The sequence below is a fragment of the Mustela lutreola genome, chromosome 11 (genome assembly GCF_030435805.1).
Source record: "Mustela lutreola isolate mMusLut2 chromosome 11, mMusLut2.pri, whole genome shotgun sequence".
In the NCBI taxonomy this organism is placed as follows: Eukaryota; Metazoa; Chordata; class Mammalia; order Carnivora; family Mustelidae; genus Mustela; species Mustela lutreola.
The window spans coordinates 94,911,372-94,933,668 of record NC_081300.1 but is presented as its reverse complement, the minus strand read 5'-3'; the positions used below and the strand labels follow the sequence as shown (position 1 = coordinate 94,933,668).

At 43.8% G+C, this 22,297-nt stretch overlaps 2 protein-coding genes across 3 annotated transcripts in view; one reads left to right on the top strand and one right to left on the bottom strand.

Annotated features, from left to right (window-relative positions):
- IFT81 (intraflagellar transport 81) overlaps positions 1-22,297 on the top strand; it is a 196,933-nt gene that overhangs the window by 22,670 nt on the left and 151,966 nt on the right. The window contains exon 1 of one of the 2 annotated variants that reach the window (XM_059140884.1): positions 15,354-15,402. The exons of the other annotated variant lie outside the window; for it this stretch is intronic. The gene's annotated coding sequence lies outside the window, so the exon portion shown is untranslated. Of the gene's footprint in view, positions 1-15,353; positions 15,403-22,297 lie in introns of those variants that run through there. 2 annotated transcript variants of the gene reach the window in all.
- P2RX7 (purinergic receptor P2X 7) overlaps positions 4,660-22,297 on the bottom strand; it is a 49,528-nt gene continuing 31,890 nt past the window's right edge. Inside the window, exons 8-13 of the mRNA XM_059140890.1 lie at positions 21,549-21,685; positions 13,853-13,943; positions 12,492-12,557; positions 12,256-12,405; positions 10,451-10,552; positions 4,660-7,144 (exon numbers count right to left, since the gene is read on the bottom strand). Coding sequence (XP_058996873.1) covers positions 6,650-7,144; positions 10,451-10,552; positions 12,256-12,405; positions 12,492-12,557; positions 13,853-13,943; positions 21,549-21,685 — 1,041 coding nt within the window. The 3' untranslated portion in view covers positions 4,660-6,649. The remainder of the gene's footprint in view (positions 7,145-10,450; positions 10,553-12,255; positions 12,406-12,491; positions 12,558-13,852; positions 13,944-21,548; positions 21,686-22,297) is intronic.

The following is a 22,297-nucleotide window of genomic DNA, read 5'->3' as shown; positions in this document are numbered from 1 at the left end:
TAGTTACCCTTGCCTATATGGATTTTGCCTTTCTTTGCAGTTTTGGTTCAGTGAGATGGGCCCACACAGCTCATGAAGCAGTAAGAAAACAAGGCTTTGTCCCTTCCTGGATAGACTTAAAAGACAAAGATGTGTTGTAAATGTCCCCGCCACACCGGCCATATGACAGTTCTTGGAACATGCTCACTTTTTTTCCCACTTCCGTGTTTGCCCTTGCTGTCCCTCTGTTCCTCCAGCGCGTCCCAGCCAGCTTCTTCCTGACATTCGGATCCAGCTTAAATGTCACTTCCTTGGAGAGGCCATCCCTGATCCCTATCAGAAGTAACCCCGTGGTTCCTGTTAGGGCGTGCTGCTTGTTTTTCTTATGCCCTTTACCCCAACGTGTTCTCATCTCATTTCTTTTCTTTTCTTTTTTTTTTTTTTAAAGATTTTATTTATTTATTTGACAGAGATCACACGCAGGCAGAGAGGCAGGCAGAGAGAGAGGAGGAAGCAGGCTCCCTGCTGAGCAGAGAGCCCAATGTGGGGCTCGATCCCAGGACTCTGAGATCATGACCTGAGCCGAAGGCAGCGGCTTAACCCACTGAGCCACCCAGGCGCCCCTCATCTCATTTCTTTATACATTGCTCACCCGCTTCCTTCACTGCACTTAACCTCCTGGACAACCTGGCTTGTTCACCTGTTTATCCCTAGTACCTGCATAGTGCCAAGATGGGCAGTAAATGAGCGATTAGTGAGATTGGATGGAATGGGGGGCAGAAAAGGGGACATGGACAGGGGACATGGAAACGGTCACTTGAATTTCTGGTTTGGGAGATTGAGCTGATGGCAGGTGGTACTACTAGTAACTGAGCTTGGGATTTCTGGAGGAGCATCTGTGGCTGAGGTGGAGCAAGCAGAAGTAGTGACTTCTCCTTTGTACTCATTTGATTTGCCTCTAAACTATTTCAGTGGAATATTTAGAGGTTATTAAATAGGCACCATCCAAATCACAGTAATAGTTAGACATATGGTTAAACTTTAAAAAATAATAAAAGCTAACATATTAAAAAATTTAACTTTATTTTTTTATTAACATATAATGAATTATTAGCCCCAGGAGTACAGGTCTGTGAATCGTCAGGCTTACACAATTCCCAGCGCTCACAATAGTACATGCCCCCGCCAATGTCCATAACCCAGCCACCCTATCCCTAACCCCCTTAGCTAACATTTAAAAAAATGATTTATTTTAGAGAGCGTGCAAGTGGGAGGGACAGAGGGAGAATTAAATTAAATTAAATTAAATTTAAATTTAATTATTTTATTTGTTTGAGAGAGAGAGAGCAAGCACAAGCAGGTAGAGGAGCAGAGGGAGAGGGAGAAACGGGGTTCCCCACTGAGCAGGGACCCTGGGATCATGACCTGAGCCAAAGGCAGATGCTTAACCAACTGAGCCACCCAGGCACCCCCTTTTAAAATTTTATTTATTTATTTATTTTAAAGATTTTATTTATTTATTTGACACAGAGAGAGATCACAAGTAGGCAGAGAGTCAGGTCAGGTGGGGGTGGAGGCAGGCCCCCTGCTGAGCAGAGAGCCCAATGAGGGGCTTGATCCCAGGACCCTGAGACCATGACCTGAGCTGAAGGCAGAGGCTTAAGAGAGAGAGCACACTCATCAGGAGTAAGGGGGAGGAGCAGAGAGAGAAGCAGGCTCCCCACTGAGCAGCAAGTCTGATGTGGGGCTCTATTCTAGGACCTTGAGATCAGGGCCTGAGCCAAAGGCAGGTCCTTAACCTACTGAGCCACCCAGGCGTCCCAAGAGAGAATCTTAAGCAGGTTCTGAGCTCAGCCTGGAGCCTGACACGAGGCTCAGTCTCATGCCTCTGAGATCATGACCTGAGCTGAAATCAAGAGTCGAACACTTAACCAACTGTGCCACCCACGTGTTCCCGATAGCTAACATTTATTGAATGCTTATTCTGTAACTGGCAGTGAGTAGGGTACTCTACACACATTTACACTTACATTTAAGACTTAAAACAACCCTTGGACACAAAGAAGCAAGTGAGGATTCTAACCATTAAATGAGCTAATTAGTGACTTAGCTAATTAGTGACTCAGGATTTGACTCTAGGTGGTCAGTTTCCAGAGTCTCTCTCCTACTGTACCACCATGCTGGAAGAGGCATGTAATGGACCCAAAGCCAAGATGAGTCCTTTGCCTTTGAGGAGCTTATTTTTTGCTTGGGGAATAAAATATAACTCATAACTTACTATACTGACCAGGCTTGCATTAAGCACTCATTCAAACCTGTCAAGTATGGCAATTATTTGGTTAAAATGGCCAGTCAGTATTGGGTACCTCATGCGCTGACTTCAGAAGACCTGGTCACATGTGACCTTGACAATTAAGAGGAACTGAGGATGTTAGGAATGCAAAATCCTCTCCACAGATCATCATTTATTTTGGAAACATAATTTATAACCCTTTATAGCCCAACAGGAAAAGAGGAAACCAAAAGATCACAGTAAAAGCCAGAGAAGATAGTGATGACTAGATCTCTTCAAAAGAGAGTCGGAGTTAGTCAGGGGGCACTTGGGATTCCCAGAATGATGACTGCATGGGATTAGAATATGTGTTAAGAAATATACAAGCAGCAGGAAGTGAAACCACATCCAGTGCACCCATTGCTTAATTTTTTAAAAAAGATTTTATTTATTTATTTGACAGACAGAGATCACAAGTAGGCAGAGAGAGAGGAGGAAGCAGGCTCCCTGTGGAGCAGAGAGCCTGATGTGAGGCTCGATCCCAGGACCCTGGGACCATGAACCGGGCTGAAGGCAGAGGCTTTAAACCACTGAACCACCCAGGTGCCCTGCATAATTTAAAAAAAAAAAAAAAGATTAAAAAAAAAGGTGTTTTTTTAAAAAAGATTCAATTGTGTCATTAACTGCTGGGGTTAGCCTGGACCCCTTAGGTTGAGGCATCTATGCCAGAGATTGTCCTCCACTTCAGGTGCCATCACAGGTCAGCCCTGTACCTCAGACCAAGTGGCTGTAAATTGGGGGTTTCCATAACCCTGTTCTCAGGTTCAGTCATTTACCATAATGGTTCACAGAACTCAGGGAAACCATTTTTTTTTTTTTAAAGATTTTTATTTATTTGTTTGACAGAGATCACAAGCAGGCAGAGAGGCAGGTAGAGAGAGGGAAGCTGGCTCCCTGCTGAGCAGAGAGCCCAATTTGGGGCTCAATCCCAGGACTCTGAGATCATGACCTGAGCTGAAGGCAGCGGCTTTAACCCACTGAGTCACCCAGGTGCCCCGGAAACCATTTTTTGTATTTACTGGTTTATTATAAAGGATACAGACCACAGCCAGATGAAGAGGTACATAGGGCAAGGTCCAAAACAGCCCTGAGCACAGATGTTTCTGTCCCTGTGGAGTTGGGGTATGCCACTCTCGTAGCATGTAGATGTGTTCATTGATTCAGGAGTTCTCCAAATTTCGTAATTGAGACATTTTTTAGGGGAGCTTTATCATGTGGGCACAATCAATTTTTAACTCCGTTTCTAACTCCTCTCCACTCTAGAGGATGAGAGAATGGGGCTCAAAGATCTAAGCTTCTGATCATAGCTTGGTCTTTCTGGCAACCAGCCCCCATTCTGAAGTAGGGAGCCCATCAAGAGTTGCGCTGTTAGAACACAAGACATTCTTATCACCTATTATCACCCAGCAGATTCTAAAGGATTTAGGAGCTCTATGTCAGGAATTGGGAGCAAAGACCAAATATATATCTTATAATGTCATAGTTGCTCAAAATATATGTTGAATGAAAGTGTCAATGCCTGACTGTGATTTAGGGATCTTCTGAGAAAAGGAAGTAAAAGGAACACTTCAGTAATCATAAATTATACATTATCTTTTATAATTAAAACAATGATATTTTTATTATCAAAACATATTATCTAGTTAAGACATGTGAATACCAAACTAGAATTAGGATGTATTTATTTATTTATTTATTTCCAAAGATTTTATTTATTTATTTGACAGACAGAGATCACAAACAGGCAGAGAGAGAGGAAGGGAAGCAGGCTCCCTGTTGAGCAGAGAGTCCGAGATGGGGCTTGATCCCAGGATGCTGAGATCATGACCTGAGCTGAAGGCAGAGGCTTTAACCCACTGAGCCATCCAGGTGCCCTAGAATTAGGATGTATTTAAAAACTGGTGCCCTTTGAAGAGAGAAATGCAAGTTCATTACCAATTCTACATGAAACCAGCTAATGTTACAAGAAAGATCTCTAATACAGACATGAAGTAGTGAATACTGGGCAATTACCCTACAGAATAATGGGCTTAACTACAAGAAAACAGATCCTATAAAGTGTGATTCTCCTTGAGATGCCTTTGCTGATGACATTAGTTTATGCGGTCAACTAAAAACCAGATACAAATATGATGCACGTTATTGTTGGAGGTGTCAGACATTACACACTGTTGACATAACACATCACCCTCTCACCTAAAGCATCTGTGGGGAAGGAGAAAGGGGATAGTGGGAAGATCCAGAGCCCAATTGTCATTACAAATTCTGACTCCATTTGGGGCCTCCAGGGGTGGTAAAAAAACACACTAAGGATAAGGCATCAAGAAATAAAATAAAATAAAGGTATAAAGTTTCAAAGGTTTATCAGAATGGAATCTGTAGCTCATACATTAGAATTCTAGGAGCAAAATATTAAATTCTGAAGTCCCATATAACCAACTGTTCGAATACATTTCTTACATATAAGAAGTCATGTATCATCTCCTATCTCTGAAAGACAGTAAAAATGAAAGTCCAGTCTGGCCTAATTTATTCCTGAATTTAAAGCCAGATAAAATCCTGGGTCAAAAAAAGAAGTGTTTTGCTCATATTCATGTTACATGAATACAGTAAAAAGCACCTGGTTTTCAAAACATATCAAAATGGTACACTTTAGCATATGTATTAAGAAAACTCATAGACCCTTCATCATTTACAGTGTTGAATAGTGGTCTTTATTTATTCTTTAAAAGAATTGTTTAGAAATAATCAATTCTAATATCAGAACCATGAAAAAGAAATCCTGAAGGAAGATCCTAAAACCTCTGACTGTCCATTTTCACATTCTTAGAGGTCACTATACAGAAATAGTAAAGGTTTGGGTGTGAGTTGCTTTTTTTTTTTTTTTTTTTAAAGATTTTATTTGTTTATTTGACAGACAGAGATCACAAGTAGGCAGAGAGGCAGGCAGAGAGAGAGAGAGGGAAGCAGGCTCCCTGCTGAGCAGAGAGCCCCATGCGGGACTCGATCCCAGGACCCTGAGATCATGACCTGAGCCGAAGGCAGCGGCTTAACCCACTGAGCCACCCAGGCGCCCCGTGAGTTGCTTTTTAAGTAGCATGCAGACTGTGTCCATTCTGATTGGCTGCGAAGTACAGGATGTTAAGGACACAAAGGTGGTTTTTCCAGTTTTAGCAGCGGTAGCTACTTCCAGTCCTAGTAATAGGCTGTGGGTGAGAATGTATTGGGTAGTTCAACAGTTAGACTGGATGGATTCCAGGGCTGGTCTGGTGGGTTCCCTGATTTGTTCTCATCCCTGATAGGACTGCCGAACAGAGACCGAAGCCCCCATGGAGCTTCAGGGGTGGTCCAGTCTCCCTAAGAACCCTAGAACCATGGAAGGTCTAAGCCCAGTCTGTGTTCCAGTGAGTCAGGCTTGCTCTCTGTCCTCCATCTGTTGCTGCGTCTCAAACAATGCTGAACTTAGTGGCTTAAAACAATGGTTTTGCTCCATGGGTACCCTGGGAGGTGTCTCCTGCAATGGAAGTCTGATGCTAGTAGGGCATGGAATCATCTGAAGGCTTCTCTCACATGTCCAGTGGGATGTCTTGGATGTCTTGGAAGCTGGGAAGTGGTCAGACATCTCTGTTGTCCATGTGGCTTCTGGAGCTGCCTCACAGTTGGGTAGTCTGAGGAGAGGCAGACCTCTGTATGGGGGCTGGCTTCACAGCAGCCATGGGACAGGACGGGAGGCAGAAGCTGCCAGCCCCAAGACCAAGACCCCAAAGCCAGCACAGCGTTACTTCCATGATTGGCTAAAGCAGTCAGAGCTGCGCACATGCAGGGGGAGGAGACATAACCCTTAGGTTATGGACGAGTGCCCAAGAATTTGGCCACCATTAATCCTCCACAGTGTCCCGCCAGCACCTCAAGGTTTGTTCATAGTTGTACCTTATCCCATTCTGGCCTCACAAGGAGCCACTTCACATTCATGTAGCTCTTTGTGCATTGATCAGAAAGTTCATGTACACTCTCTGAGTTTGTCCTCCTGACCCCTTGGTTAGGATAGCAGGTTGGGTAGGAGGGCAACTGCGGCGCAGAGTCAAAAGCCAAGGACCACACAACTTGCTGGGAACAGAACTGAGGCACAGATCCGAATCTCTCGACTCAGTCCCTGCTGAGGGATTTGAGTTTGTTTGTTTGTTTGTTTGTTCATTCTGCTCTCTGACACGTCTAGAGCTGCAGGAGCAGAAAACACATTTCCCTTTGGTTGAACGCTTGGCCACAGATCTTTGCAGGTCAAGCTCAGGGCGCAAACGAAGGAAACAAACGTTAACACGCCTGCTCAGCCCTGTGCCATCAGCAAGGACTCTGGAAGCCAGTGTACTGGCCTTCTCTCTTGGGAAACTCTCTCCGGATCGTCCAGCGGCAGCAGCTGGGCAGGATGGCAAAGTCGGCGAGGTCTTGGGAGCTGAAGCGCCAGGTGGTGTAGCACCTGTAGGCACAGTGCCGCAGCCGGCTGTTGGCACTGTCATCCAGCTCCAGCAGGGGCTCCTGGTAGAGCAGGAGGAACTGCAGGACCTGTCGGGACAAGACAAGCTTCCTGAAGGGCTCCGAGGTGGTGATGCAGGCACCAGGCTTCTTCCGACAGCACAGCTCTTCCAGGCATCTGTGGCTCTTGGGGAGCTGGGACGGGAGGCAGTGTCCACACTGGCACCAGTCTGGGCTGTTGCTGGATAGAGGAGTCGCTTCCCTGCTCAGCAGCCGCATCTCCTCTGGTTGCCCAGGAGTAGGGGATGGGTCGTGGAGAGACAGGGGCAGCCTGGACAAGTCCGTGAAGTCCGTTGAGGGTCTCTGAAAAAGTCGTTCCCAAACCCATCAGCGATGACAAACTCTAGGGTTCTAGATTCTTTAATTTTGGCATTAAGTTATAAGATTACACTTAATATCACATTAATACCAGTAGCTGTCATTTATCAAATGTATATATCAAGACTATACTAGTGTTTTATAAATTTGCCCTGTTTAGCCTTTGAAGAACCTTGTGAGATATGTGTCCTTCTCTCCATTTCACAGATTTGGAAAGTGAACTTCAGACACGCCAGGCCTCCAGGCAGGTATCACCTGCTCGTGGAGACCTTCTTGCCCTGATCCCCCTGATCTAGGTAGTTCCCCTCCACCCAGGTCACTCTTAGCGTGTCATGAGATTCCGTGTTCTTGACAGTACTTGTCACTGTCTGAAATGATTCTACTCATTGATATGTCCTGTTGATGTTTCTTCCACATGAAAGCGGGGGGGGGGGGCGCCTGTTCGCTTTGTCACTACTGTATCCCCATTATCTAGGCCAGCACCAGCACACGGTAGACAGTAAATATTTGTTGATTTTGCTCTACTCTCTCCTCTTCCACCAGTCTCCCTCTTCTAGCAAATCCATTTATTATCCTCCAAGAGAAGTTGCCATCATGACATCATTTATATCTGTTCTTTGTAGCATATACTTTCATTCATCAGGCAAAGTTGGAGTGAGTACATTAAAATTAAATAGTTCCTATACATGAGCACTTAGAGCAGCACGATTTACAATAGCCAAAGGGTAAAAACAACCCAAATATCCATCAACAGATGAATGGATAAAAATTTAATGTCTTAAACTTTATTTTCAGGGATCATTTCTGTAGTTTGTTAAAAATATGTCATGTCCATACAGTGGAGTATCATTCAGCCAAAACAACAAAAAAGGGAGCAGTATACTGATACCCACTACAAATAGATGAACCTCAAAGCCATTATGAAAAGTGAGAGAAGCCAGTCACAAGAAGGCAAATACTGTATGATTCTCTTTATATGAAATGTCTAAAATAGGCAAATCCATGCTGACAGAAAGCAGATTAATGATTGCCAGGAGCACCTGTGTGGCTCATTGGGTTAAGCCTCTGCCTTTGGCTCAGGTCATGATCTCAGGGTCCTGGGATCGAGCTCCAAGTCAGGCTCCCTGCTCAGCGAGAAGCCTGCTTCTCCCTCTCCCTTTGTTGCTCTCCCTGCTCATTCTCTCATTCTCTCTCCCTCTCTCAAAAAAAAAAAAAAAAAAAAAAAAATTAATTCCAGGGACTAGGGGGAGGTGGGTGTGAGTAATGGCTGTTGAATGGGTACAGGGTTTCCTTTTGGGTTGATGAAAAAGTCCTAGAACTAGATAGTAGGGTGGTTGCACAGAATCGTGGGTAAATTTTTGAATTTTAAATGTCACTGAATTGTATGCTTTACAGTGGTTAAAATGGTAGATTTTATGTGTATTCCCCCTTACAGCTCCTGAGTTCATGTTACACCCAAACCCGAAAAGGACATTACAAGAATGGAAAAATTTTGGCCAGTCTCTCTCAATAAGAGACATAAAAATCTTGGGCGCCTGGGTGGCTCAGTGGGTTGAGCCGCTGCCTTCGGCTCAGGTCATGATCTCAGGGTCCTGGGATCGAGTCCCGCATCGGGCTCTCTGCTCAGCAGGGAGCCTGCTTCCTTCTCTCTCTCTCTCTGCCTGCCTCTCAATGTACTTGTGATTTCTCTCTGTCAGATAAATAAATAAAATCTTTAAAAAAAAAAAAATCTTAAATATTAGTGAATCAAATCCAGCAATAAATACATAGAGTAATATATTACTTTCAAATAGATTTTATTGCAGGAATGCAAGGTTGGCTTAATATTTGAAAATCAATTTCTGTAATTCACCACATAACGGAAAAAAGAAAACTCATTGATAATTTTTTGAAAAGCAGAAAATAGCATTATTTTAAAATTCAGTATTAATTTATAACAAAAATTCTTAGCAAACTAAGAATGGAGGGGACTTTTCTCAATCCAGTAAAGCATTCTTTAAAATTCTACAGCAGGAGCACCTTGGTGGCTCAGTTGTTAAGTGTTTGTCTTTGGCTGAGGTCATGATCCCAGGGTCCTGGAATCAAGCTCCACATCAGGCTCCCTGCTTGGCAGGAAGCCTGCTTCGCCCTCTCCCATTCCCCCTACTTGTGTTCTCTCTCTCACTGTCTCTCTCTCTGTCAAATAAATAAAATCTTAAAAAAACAAAAACAAAAATCCTACAGCAGATACTAGAGTGAAATATGGAAAGCTTTCTTCCTGAGATAAGGAATGAGACAAAAAGACGTTTGCTATGACCACTTCTAATCAACATTGTACCAGAGGTCCTAGCAGGTGTAACGAACACCAGGAGCTGGAAGCGGCAAAGAAGGATTGCTCTTTAGGGCCCTCAGAAGCCCTACCAACACGTTGGTTTTAGACTGCCAGCCTCCAGAATTGTGAGAGAATGAATTTATGTTGTTTTCAGCTACTTAGTTTGCAGTGATTTATTATGGCAGCTGCAGAAATTATACAATCCCACAATCGAAGCTGCTGCGGAGAGCGGGAATGAAAACACCCCCTTTAGAGAATGGTCTGATAGTGTCATATGCCGCCGGCCTTCTGACTCGGCAGGTCCACTTGTAGGCACCATATGTTTACCATGGCAGCTTTACTGCATATGCGCTCCAAATTGAAAGCTACCCAAATGTCCATCAACAACAGAAGGAATAAATAAATTGGATGTTTATAAAATGGAAGTTATACAATGAGAATGAACTATTCCTATATGCAGTGTCATGGATGGCTCACAAAAACAATACTGAGTGAAAGGAGTCCAACACTCCACAGAGTATATAGTGAGTACATACAGGAGTCAAATTTTAGAAAATCCTGGAAGAGATAAAGCTAACTTTTGGATAAAGAATAATGATGATGTTTGAGGGAAAGTAGTGATTGGGTGGAGGCGTGCAAAGGGCTTCTGCTAATATTCTGGGTTAAATGTGTTTACTGTGTTAAAATTCATCAATTGTGATTTATACAACTTTGTAGCTATATTTTTATTTATTTATTTTAAAGATTTAATTTATTCATTTGACAGTGAGAGAGAAAGAGCACGATAGTGGGGTGAGGAGCAGAGAGAGAGGGAGAAGCAGACTGTGTGCTGAGCAGGGAGCCCGATGTAGGGCTTGATCCCAGGACCCTGAGATCATGACCTGAGCTGAAGGCCGATGCTTAACTGACTGAGTCACCCAGGAACCCTTTATATTTTCTTTAAAGAAAAGAAAAAAAAAAGACTAAATGTTTTAACTTACTGGGATGTTTTCACCTTCGACATTTTGTAGACTTTCCCCAAGTAGATGCTGGTCCACCATCCTGATGTGGGGTTCATCCACAAAGGACACATATTTTAATGTCTAGGAAAAGAGAGTTAAAAATTTTACCCATTTTTGTACAGAATTGTCAACAGTCACATACCTGAACAGGTCTAAAGGCAAGTGTTATTGGTATTTACCAAATGACAAACTGTTAGAAGCTGACCAAAACTCTTACTAGCCAAGAATGAATGATTTCTGGGTCCCAAGGTGACTCAGCAGTAGAATCCTATGCACCTTAATATGTGGGCTCAGAGTCTCCACAGCTTCCTCCCTGATGATTTTAGGTCTCCCATGTGCTATGTAAAAGTCCTCTGTTATGTTCCCTCAATTTCAGTAACTCTACATCAAGTATCTCCTGAAAATTTTACTGTTGCAACTTAAATAATTTATATTTTTGTTTAATTTCATCCCATCTTGGGCCATGAAATGGTAATTATTTTTAGTTGCAAAAATGAGCTTTCATTTCAAATTGTGTAATACATGTCCAAGTGGCCAGTGAATTGTGCCTTCAGGCTGCTGAGAAAGGACAGTAATGTTCTTAGGAGGGAAAGACAAAGAAATCCCCTTTGTTGTTTGAAGTACTGGAGATTTCTCCTTGATTAGGGGAAATCATGGAATCAAGTGTAGAGGACCTGCTTAGTAGAAGCCAAATTAAATCAAAACAATTCAGATGAGCTCAAATTCCATCTGACTTGTCTCCCATCCTAGGCTCCTTCGCAGAAGGAATCACTGTTGTCACTTTTGTGTGTGTCCAGTAGCTTTTTATATGCATATATTATCTTCCTTACACCTGTTCATGTGTATGTGTAATAAATGTATAAACTATATAGGACATATATAAAACGTATAGAATGTATGTATTTATATGATTATATGTATTTATACTTGTAATGTACATGTAGAAAATTCATAGGATGAATTCATATGTGTAGTCTTTTTAACCTATATACCACACCATATATATTGTTCTATAGTTTGGTTTTTTTCCTTTCAACCACACGTTTTGGGTATTTGATCATGCCAGTACCTGTAACATAGAGGTTATGAAGATGAATTCTGAAACCAGCCTGCTGGAATTGGAGTTGGAATTCCAGCTCCCCCACCTACTAGCTGGATGACCGCAGGCAAATTATTTAATTCTCCTGCACCTCAGTCTCCTCATCTTTAGAAAGGTGACAGTAGCACCTATTTATAGGTTGTTGTAAAGAGCCAATGAATTAATATATATAAAGCACTTTGAAGTGCTCTACAGACGTTTGCTCTTAATTTGCCATGTATTGTTTTAAACCAGTGCCTGGCGCTCCTTGCTATGGGCTGGTCACGGTTTCTTTCACCGTCCGCGAGTTGGACATTGGGGAGATGCTCTTCCTTGAGGGTAGGTATGGAGAAGTGGAAATGCCAGGCTGTAAAGTGTGTCTCACCTCAATGTTATTAGGTCCTGCCAAATTGTTCTCCAAAGTTGCTTTTTTTTTTTTTTGGCTGTACCAATTTAATAAATTGGACAAAATTGACAAGTTCTAGAACATCAACATTTGTTCTCCCTCTATCTTGCCTCTTCATTTTTGTTTCTGTTCTTCCTTAAGACCAAAGCGTTCACCTGAGAGGTGGTGGATCAGGGTAGAGTCTAGAGTCTCGTCCACCGTGGGCTTACAACTGTGATTTGGGCCTTATTTTTGCATGTTTCTCAGTGATCCGACGGACTCTCTGGGTTATTCGGCACCTGCTGATGCAATGAGGCTTACCCGCTTTGGCTCCACAATGAGCTCCCCCTTCTTCCTGTAGTAGTATTCATTGACTGCACAGTATTTACAGCACTTGAAAGAGGGATAAATGTGGGATCGACAGCATGCGCTTGAGTAAGTGCAGATGAGCAAGTCGATGATCACAGTGACCTGGGAAAAACCCAAATCAGTGCCATGTTAGTGAGATTCCTTTCTGCCAAATTGCTTTCCTAAAGTGTGGAAGGAGAATTCCTTACCAGACCAAAGTAGGAGAGGACTGAGCCAACGTAAACTGCCAGCTGGATAATGTTAAATTTTCCTCCCTGAAAACAAATGGGAAGGTGACTTGGTTGACATTCAGAGCAGTGCTCTTTTGCTCTACCGTGTAACTGTCAGCTCCAGCAGAGGAGGGAGTCTGTGGTCACAGCAACAGGGACTGCACACTGAAAATAGGTATACTGTTCATCCTGTTCTTGCCTTCTGGGATGTGCTCGAAAACATGACTTTTAAACAAAGAACAGTGGAACCCACACACTGAGTTAGTTATTTTTCCAAACAAGGTGAGAGTTTCAGACAAGTTTTCCCTAAAAGTGGTTTGAGATTACCTTGGAAGCAGAGGGAAGGAATGTGTGCACACTCTTCCCTTAGGTGTCCTCGTGGTTTTTCTTCTCAATGATCTTTCCATCCTCTCAGCTTCTATCTCATTGACTCTTGTGTTGCTTACCACCATATGACATAACATATAACATAAATAATACAGTTTTGGACAAGGACAAGCTGGGCATCTGTGGATTTTTGCATGCCCAGCATCTCCTTCCTCCTTCTTGTGGGGGTGGAGACAACACCCCCATTTTCCTTTGGAGAACCATCTCTGTCCATACTTGGTCCATATAGTTTGAGGTCAAGGGGCTGGTTCAGGGCAGGGCCACGACCGGCCGTTGAGAGTATGGTATGACCTAAACATAGTGATTAGTTCAGCACAGGGCATCTGGCCCATATTGGGCCAGTCAGAGCCAATGGCATCTGCCTGAATCCTTTGCCAAATCTTTTAGCAAAGAGATGTTCTCTTTTTTACTGAGAATGTTGGGCCAGTAAGATATAAGGAGCTGCCTGAAACCATCCTGTAGACATGGCCAGCTAAGGATGGTGCCAAAACAAAGGAGAATAGATGTAAGGAATGGAGAGAGGCAGATTCCTAAGGATGTTGTTTGAACATCTGGATCCAGCAATGCCTGAAGCCTGAAAACTGCCCCTCGATTTTTCACCTGTGTGAGATTAAAAAAAATATTTTTTTTTCTCTAAGCCTATCTGAGTTGGATTCTGTTACTTATAAAGTATTTTGCAAAAGGATTTCTTTCTTTCCCTCTCTCTTTTTAAGCATCAGAGTATTTTAAAAGTTGGATATCCAGTTTTTTTCCCCACTCACACTCTTGTACTCATTAGATGACTTCTTCATGGACAGGACCCCAAAGACATTTCTTCCCCCTTTTATCCCACAGGCAAGATACACAGTGCCAGTTAATGACTATGACCGAAACATTCACCCCTTGAGGCACTACAGCAATAATTAGGACAGTCCCAGGAATGGAGGCGCCAGTGGCTGGCAGCAGAGACTTACGGTGCCAAAAACCAGAATGTCAAAACGGATCCCGAAGACTTTTATCAGAGTTCGTTTTTCAACGTTGTTTTCCTTGTAGTACTTGGCGTATCTGTAGGAGGAGAAGGATCCTTGTATATAAAGATCTGTCTGAACGTGCTGGTATTTCATGAAAGGAAAACCCAAAACAGGAGCCGAGCGAGTCTTCCTTGTTCATCTTCTAGCTCTGCTGCAGTTGGCAGAGGGAAGAACATAATCCAAACCCACAAATTACTCTCTTGGAACCGAAGCACCTCTTCCCACGTTGCCTCTTCTTCCTCCATCACACAGTGATACCAAATCTGCTTCCCATTTAAGATGAAAACGAACAATTTTTAACCAATACAGTATTAACAACAAGTGGACAAATTAAAAAAAAAAAGTTTTAGGTAAATTCAAGGATTTCTTTCTTATTTTTTTTTTTTTTAAGATTTTATTTACTTGACAGAGATCACAAGTAGGCAGAGAGGCAGGCAGAGAGAGAGGAGGAGGCAGGCTCCCTGCGGAGCAGAGAGCCCGATGTGGGGCTCCATCCCAGTCCCTGGGATCATGACCTGAGCCGAAGCCAGAGGCTTTAACCCACTGAGCCATGCAGGCGCCCCTAAATTCAGTGATTTCTTAAGAAGTCATGCAAATAAGCCAAAACGGGTTTGGCTTCTAGAACAGAGTGGGGTGGGGATCCTAGTTAGTAATGGCCGGATTGGACCTAGTTGCCCTTCAGCCATCTGCTCTAATTACATTTTCTTAGATTCTGTATTTGTCCATTTACATTTTTATCACCAGGGGCAAACTAACAGCCGCGACTGTTGACATCTTCCCTGTAACCCAGCTTTGGCAAGCGCCTGAAAATCATGTTACAGACCCTCTGGCCAATCCCATATCCATATCCCCAACCACCTCCTCTCTCTAACCCTCACACACCAAGCCAATATTTCCCCTGTGCCAGGTCACTCAGGACCAGGTACCTATAGAGGGAGACTGCTCCTGTGGCCAGGAGCATGCCCACATTACTTAAGCAGGCCAGTCCTAGGCTGTTGCCCTGTCCTGCATTGCCTGTCCCATGGAAAACACAATGAAGGTTCTGGGCCCTGCTTTTCCCTGATCCTTCCATCTCCTGACCAACCCCGGTGCTTCCCCTTTGGCCCTCTGTGGCATGGTGTGCCCCTCCTCTTTGGAAATGTAAGAATAAACTTCTTTCCATATCAGTGACCTCTCCATGTCATTACTCAGCCACCTTTATAAATTAAGACTCAGGCACAAATCACCATCGCCCCCAAAGACACAGCTCTCACCAGTGTTACAGTCAGGAAGAGCAGAATGTTTTGTTTTCATGGATAATTAGGAAGGCTTAAACCACATAACACAAGCCTTTTCAATCTGTCCCTCCCCCTTACCACCTTTCAGAGATTGTTTTTAGGTAAGATATTTTCTTTCTGAGTTCTTAATTCGCAGTCTATTTACAGGTGTGGAGAGAGAAGAAAACAGAAGACAGATGCTCTGCCAGAATCCAGTCTGGAGCATTTGAAACTCAGGTTTTTTTTTTTTAACTCTCAAAATGGGATGTTGAGATCCATTAGATATTCTTAGTTGCTTCAACACCTATTTCTGGCCAGAGGGGTTTTGATTTCCTTGCCTCTGATTGTTCCCAGTCCATGACCGTTCTTTCTTCTGCTGCTGTACTGAGTGATTTCTTTTTGAATACACAAAGCAAAGGGTCTTGGGACAGTGGTTCTTGAACTAAGGATAAGAATCGCTTGGGAAGTGTGTTCAAAGGTCAATTCCTGGGCCTCATCCCCCAGACGGTGGTTTCAGAAGGTCTGAGATGTTTCTGGAAATGTTCCAGGTGGATCTGGTGCACGTGGCCAGTGGTCTATACTCTGAGGAACACTAGGCCGTGAGCAGAATGTTTTGGGGACACTGTAATGTTTTGAATAACGGCTCCCCAAGAAGATAGGTCCAAGTGCCTAACCCCTGTACCTGTGAGTACGATCTTATTTGGAATAGGGTCTTTGCAGATGCGATGAAGGATCTTAAGATGAGATCATCCTGGATTTAGGGTGGATCCAGTGACTGGTCTCTTTATAAGAGAAAGGAGAAGAGAGTTGAAACAGAAACACAGAGGAGAAGCCCACATAAAGACAGAGGCAGACATTGGAGTGATGCGGCTTCAAGCCAAGGAACATGGGGAACCAAAGGAGACTGGGAGGGGCAAGGAAGGATCTGACCCTAGAAACCTCAGAGACTGTGTCCCTGCTGACTTAATTTTAGACTAATGGCCTCTAGAGCTGTGAGAGAATATGCTTCTGTTGTTTTAAGGTACCAGGTTTGCGGTCATGTGTTACAGCGGGCCCCGGAGACCGACATGGGCAGACGCCCACTCTGAACCAGAGAAGTGCGTTGGGCCTGCAGTGTGGGCCTGCCCTGCTTCATATATCCTGTAAATAAACGGGACATGTTTGTCAAATAAGGACCTTTTGCCATGGATATTTTGGTAAAGGACAAAATTTTGTAATGGGATCAACTTCTTCAACTTCCTATGTTTTAGGAAGTTCTGTTTTTTTTTATAAAACTCATATAACCTATAATTCCCTTCTCTCTCTCTCTCTCTCTCTCTCTCTCTCTTGTGGCTGTTTGCAAATAACCTGTCCAGTTATCCATCAGAACTTGACAATTTATTTCTGGCCAAAGATTGCTTCTGGCTCATTCTAGACAACAAATGCTCTAACGTGTTGTTCTAAAAGAACATTAACATCATAACCATCTCGGTTCTTCAGAAAACTCAGATCTCTCCAGGAGCCAGTGTTCTTGGGCTTACCTCAGTGACTCAAAAGACATTTGCTAACTTCTGTTTGGGACATTGCCCTGCATGCTTCTGCAAACTGCTTAAAAACAAAAACAAAAACAAAAACAAAAAACAAAACCCAGCCTGTGAAGGCAGTCAGGGGCCCACTGATCCAATTGTCTCTTCTTGCTAATGGCCATAAGTCTGTTCAGTAGAGCAGCAGGGGATATCAAAACGTTACCTCAACTAGGAGCTGCTTTCTGGGCCCTGACTGAAACTCCACTGACCCAGAGGAGGCAAAAAGCATCCTGTGTCTTGATCTCAGCTAGCCTTTAGTCAAGGGTCTCAAACTCAAACGCCTATAGAGGCCAGGCAGGTGACAGAAATGAGTGATGCAGGCCAGGTATTAGGCAAAATGGAGTGGTGGGGACCACAGCAAACACACACACACACACACGCACGCACGCACACACCCTCTAAAGGGAACCACTGATCCCTCCAACAGAGTGCTGCTGTGTGGGATATGAATCTGGAGTTCTCAAATGGCTTAGTCCCCCCCCCCCCCGCCCCCGCCGCCAAATAGTTAAAATTTTTGAGAAAAATAAGAAGTCCAGATTTTTACGTAGAATGTCTCAACTTTCAAAACATTGTATAGGCAAAAAACAAATAAACAAAAATAGACACAGTTGAAGGCCGCCTGCCAGTTTATGGTGCTGCTTTGGGTAAAATGTAAAGAGACCCATTTGCTTGCGCCGATCCCCTCCAGAAGTCAGTAGGAATGTGAGCAGAAGTGTTAGGAAGTGGTGAATGTGTGTGTGCACACACACAGGCACTTTTGCCTACACTTCAATGTACAGATTAAGAAGCTGCCTGATTTTACGCACTCCCCCAGGAAACTGGTAGCCTGGTTGTAGAGACAAAATGTAGTCGGGTGAAACCTCTAAGGAGGAAGTATGTTTGGGGTGCTAGATGATCTAGTCTAGACTAGTGCTCCTCAGACATCAGTGTGCATAGGAATCTCCTGGGAATCTTGCTCCAATGCAGATTTTGATTCAGTTCAAGAGTGAGGGCTGAGATTCTGCATTATAACAGGCTCCCAGGTGAGGCCAGGCTGCGGGTTCCAGGACTACGTGTTGAGTGCAGAGGTTCTAGATAGGTGGGCCTCACACCTGAGAGGCTCTCATATGGGGGGCTTGTGAGGGTCCCCAGGGTGTCTGATTCAGCAGGTCCAGGCAGAGCCTGCGAATGTGCATTTCTAACACGTTCCCAACATGTGATTCCGATTCTGGGCATTGCACTTTGAGAACCGCTGGTCTACACTGTTAATACTGGTATTTTTTTTTTTTTTTTTTTTTTTTTAAAGATTTTATTTATTTGACAGACAGAGATCACAAGTAGGCAGAGAGGCAGGCAGATAGAGAGTGAGAGAAGGAAGCAGGCTCCCTGCTCAGCAGAGAGCCCGATGCGGGACTCGATCCCAGGACCCTGAGATCATGACCTGAGCCGAAGGCAGCGGCTTAACCCACTGAGCCACCCAGGCGCCCCATTACTGGTATTAATAAGGTATTCAGAGAGGCAAAAACTAAGTTTTCCAAGGCAATTCCCCTAACAGGGGCTCCTGTCTGTGCAGTCTCTCTTCCTAACTAGGAAAGCACAGGCCCCAGAAAAGCACCTGATATTTACGGGGTCCTACCCTCTGCTTGGAGAGGCCCTTCTCTAGTCGCTTCCTCCATCCACCCCCCACTCCGCCCCAGCCTTGCAGTACAGTATCTTGTTTGATTTTCTTCCCAGCATTTGTCATCATCTGAAATGGTCTTATTGGAGCTGTTGGCAGTATTGAGGTATGGTTTACATATAATAAGGCACACAAGTCCTAAGAGTTGATTCAGTGAGTTTTGACAAGTGAATATACTGTATAACCTATACCCCATCAAGATCTAGAACATTCCATCGCCTCTGAAAACTCTCCTGGGCTCCTTTCCAGTTTCTATTTTGCCTCCCCCATCCTGCACTCCCCAGAGCAGCACCCACTGGTGTCTTTTATCATCACAGGGAAGTTGTTTTTCCTATTCCTGTATTTCATATAAATGCCGTCATGCAGTATGGCTCGTTTCAGTCTAGCTCCTTTCACTCAATATAACGTCGGTGGGATTCCTCTATGTTGTTGCATGTGCAAGCATGTTCGTTTATTCTAACTAGCGCTTTACTGCATAAATACACTACAACTTATTTCTTTAGTCACCTGTTGGACATTTGGGTTGTTTCTGGGTTTTGGTAATGATGATGAAGGCTGTTGTGAATATTCACGTACAGATCTTTGTGCGGATCTATGTTTCCTTTCTCTACCTAAGGGTGGGGTTTCTGGATTAGAGGACAGATGTACATTTAACTTTATAAGAGACTTCCCAACGGTTCTCTAATGTGGTTGTACCATCTTACACTCCCACTGGGAAATAGGAGAGTTCCAGTTGCTTCTCCTCCTTGTCAGCTGTTGGAATTGCCAGCCTTTTAAAAAATTTTACCTATTCTGAGGGGTATATGTAGGTGTTTCTCATTGTGGTTTAAATTTGCCTTTCCCTAATGACCAATGATGTTGCCTTGTTGGAGTTCTTAATTTACTTACATTTTTGTCTTATATGTTATATTGACTTACACTCATGTCCTACTAGAATATAAGCTAAGCAGTAACTTTGTCCGTTTTGTTTACCAATGTATACCCATTGACAGAACAATATATTTTTTCTTTGGTTTATATTTGATGAATGAATAAATAAGGAGCACCAATATCAATTTCCTACTGGCCCCGTAGGCAAAGTGATTGTAAAGCCATTATTCTAGGGATGTAGTGGGCAACTCTTTTCAGAAAGGGAACAGCATAAGCCTACTTTGTATCTGGAACCGAACAGCACAAAAGAATCAGCCATAATTACAACCGCCGAAACCTGCCTGGTATCCACAAGCAAGGAGATCTCATGGAAGCTCAAACTTAAAGGCCATGTTAGTGCTGAGGCAGAGTTGTAGCAACAGGCTGAAAAAATGACCCAGTCACAGGAGGTAACACAAAAACGAAATTAGGATGGCATAGGATCACTACTGGGGAAAAGTTAGGAGCAGAAGCGTAACTGCGCAGAGGGTCAAAACAAAAATAAGGTCAGCACCAAACCAGCACCAACCAGTTTCAGTGGTGAAGATGCACCAGGAGTCTGGTCAGCTCTTACAAGGTGGAAGTCCAGAAGTAAGCAGTGTACAAGGTACACTACAAAGAACCTTAAAAGTCAGGCAAGGCTGCAGGTGGGGCAGCAGTGTGGCCTCAGGCGTCTTGAAGATGTTCTTACCGAAAGGACTTCCAATCAAAGTGGCAGCCTGAGTGCTGGCGCTGGGACACCCACCACCTCCCACTGCACACAAAGAAATGCAAGATAAGGTATATTTTTAAAAGTCATATTGATGTATTGCTGAGCTCAGAACAAGGAAGAACATTTTCTAGGTGCTAGAATGAGTGGGGAGTGGGAACTGGAGCCATGTTTGGAGTCTGGAGTCTGGAATCTGTCCCATAGGAGGACCCCAACCAGCTCTGTATCTGGGGAGCTCCAGCCTTACCCTAGAAGTGTCAGGGAGCTGAGGTGGGAGCCCTACCCAGGGAGGGAGCAGGGATAGGATAGTTTTAGCAGGGTGAAGACATCCAGTACCCAGAAATTAAACCAAAAACTGGTTGATAATTGATAGATGCCATATAGTCCTGCAGACTGCAGCATTATATAATCGGCCCCGAGAATGCCTCCGCACGCCTGGCACACACAGAACTTTGCACAATACCTTTCCTGCTGAAACTCACCAACAAATACTTCAAAGCCTTGGAAGAAGAAAGCCCACCCAGGTCACTGCAGATAATAGGTCAGTGTGAAAGGGGTTATACAGTAGGACACACAGAAGGAATAGGATCCATAAGGTCAGAAAAGACCTCACTGAAACCGTAATGGATGGCTTTGAGAAAGAACTGACTATAAACCTGAGAAATGAAAAATATAGGCATAGGAAAAAATTAAAGTGTATGAAAAAATGTTACTCATCTTTGATCCAGTAATTCTAGTTCTAGAAATTCATCCTAAGGAAACAATCTGGAACTATGTGCACACATTTATGTGCACAAATGTGTGGTGTAGAATTATTTGTAATAGAAAACCAGGAAGCACCCCAAATGTCCAGTAATGGAGGAACAGGCAAGAAAACCATGCGATGGGAGGAAAAGCATGTGGGTTTGGGGTTCAGAGTGACCTAGGTTATGGGGCCACTGTTAGCTGGGGGTCCTGAGCAAATCATTTCACCTTTCTCAGCTCTACCTGGAAACAATAATATCCACGTTCCAGGGTTGATGTGAGGTGGAGAGGTGATGACTTTGAGGGCCTGGTATATAAAAGACACACCCTAAGTGGTGCCTCTTGTTACCATTATGCTCACACAATGGGATAATTAACATGATGATCACGAGGAATTCTGAATGACCCAGGGAATGGCAAAACACACACAAACACAGAATACCGGGTCATACATGTGATCTGCTCTCATAGAAGCCTCATGAAAGAATTAGTTAAAGGAAGGAAAATTCAACAGCTATCTTTGATTATTTTTGATTATCGCAGGGTTGAGGAATTATGGGTGATTTATATCCTTTTCTCTACGTTCTTCTCTGTTTCCCCAATTTTGTTTCTGTTTTACAAAGAGGGTTTATCACTTTAATAATTAAAAAGAAAAAAAATTCATACAAAAATCCAGTTACACCTAGTTCTTAGAGGAAGCTTTATGCATTCATCTTGTTGCCTTGGGAACCAAAATTAATTCTCACTCACTGCTGGAGATGCAATTCAGCAGGGCCCGGAGGTTTCTGGGCACTGTTACCTGAAGTTGTAGCCAGGGTACAAGGACTCATTGGTGGTCTTGTCATCAAGGCGACGGAAGGTGTATTTTGGGCGGCAGCGATGGAACCAACTGTCCAGGTTGCAGTCCCAGTAGATCTCAATGCCCATGATCCCTCCCTGGGGAAGGACAAGGAGACAGTCCTTAAGTCCTGCTGCACGTGGGATGCAGCCACCAGACCTCTCCCTGCCTAGGGATGGTCACTATGGTTTTGTTTTTTGTTTTTTGTTTTTTGTTTTTAGAGGGAAACACAGATTGAAGTTTCAGAGCCATAGCTCAGCCCCATCTAACACACACGCGTGGCTGCAAACGCATCTCCCTGCTCGCCCTCCCATCTGGGACACGCCCTCGTATTTATTTTCCTAAAATACAACTTTCAGTAAATCTCTTACATAATCTAACACCTTGAATGGCTTCCTCCACCCTCCCACCCCATTAAAGTTTAAGTTGAAGCTTGTTACACTGGGAATTCAGGGAGCCCCATCACATCTCTTTTCTGTTTTACCTCCTAACACTCCCCTGGTGAAATCTCTTATTTCACCCTATCCACACTTACCCCTCAACACAATTGGCATTTTCATTTCATTTTTCTTTTTCTTAAAGACTTTATTTATTTATTTGACAGAGAGATCACAAGTAGGCAGAGAGGCAGGCAGAGGGGGGGATGGGGAAGCAGGCTCCCCGCAGAGCAGAGAGCCCAATGTGGGGCTCGATCCCAGGCCCTGGGATCA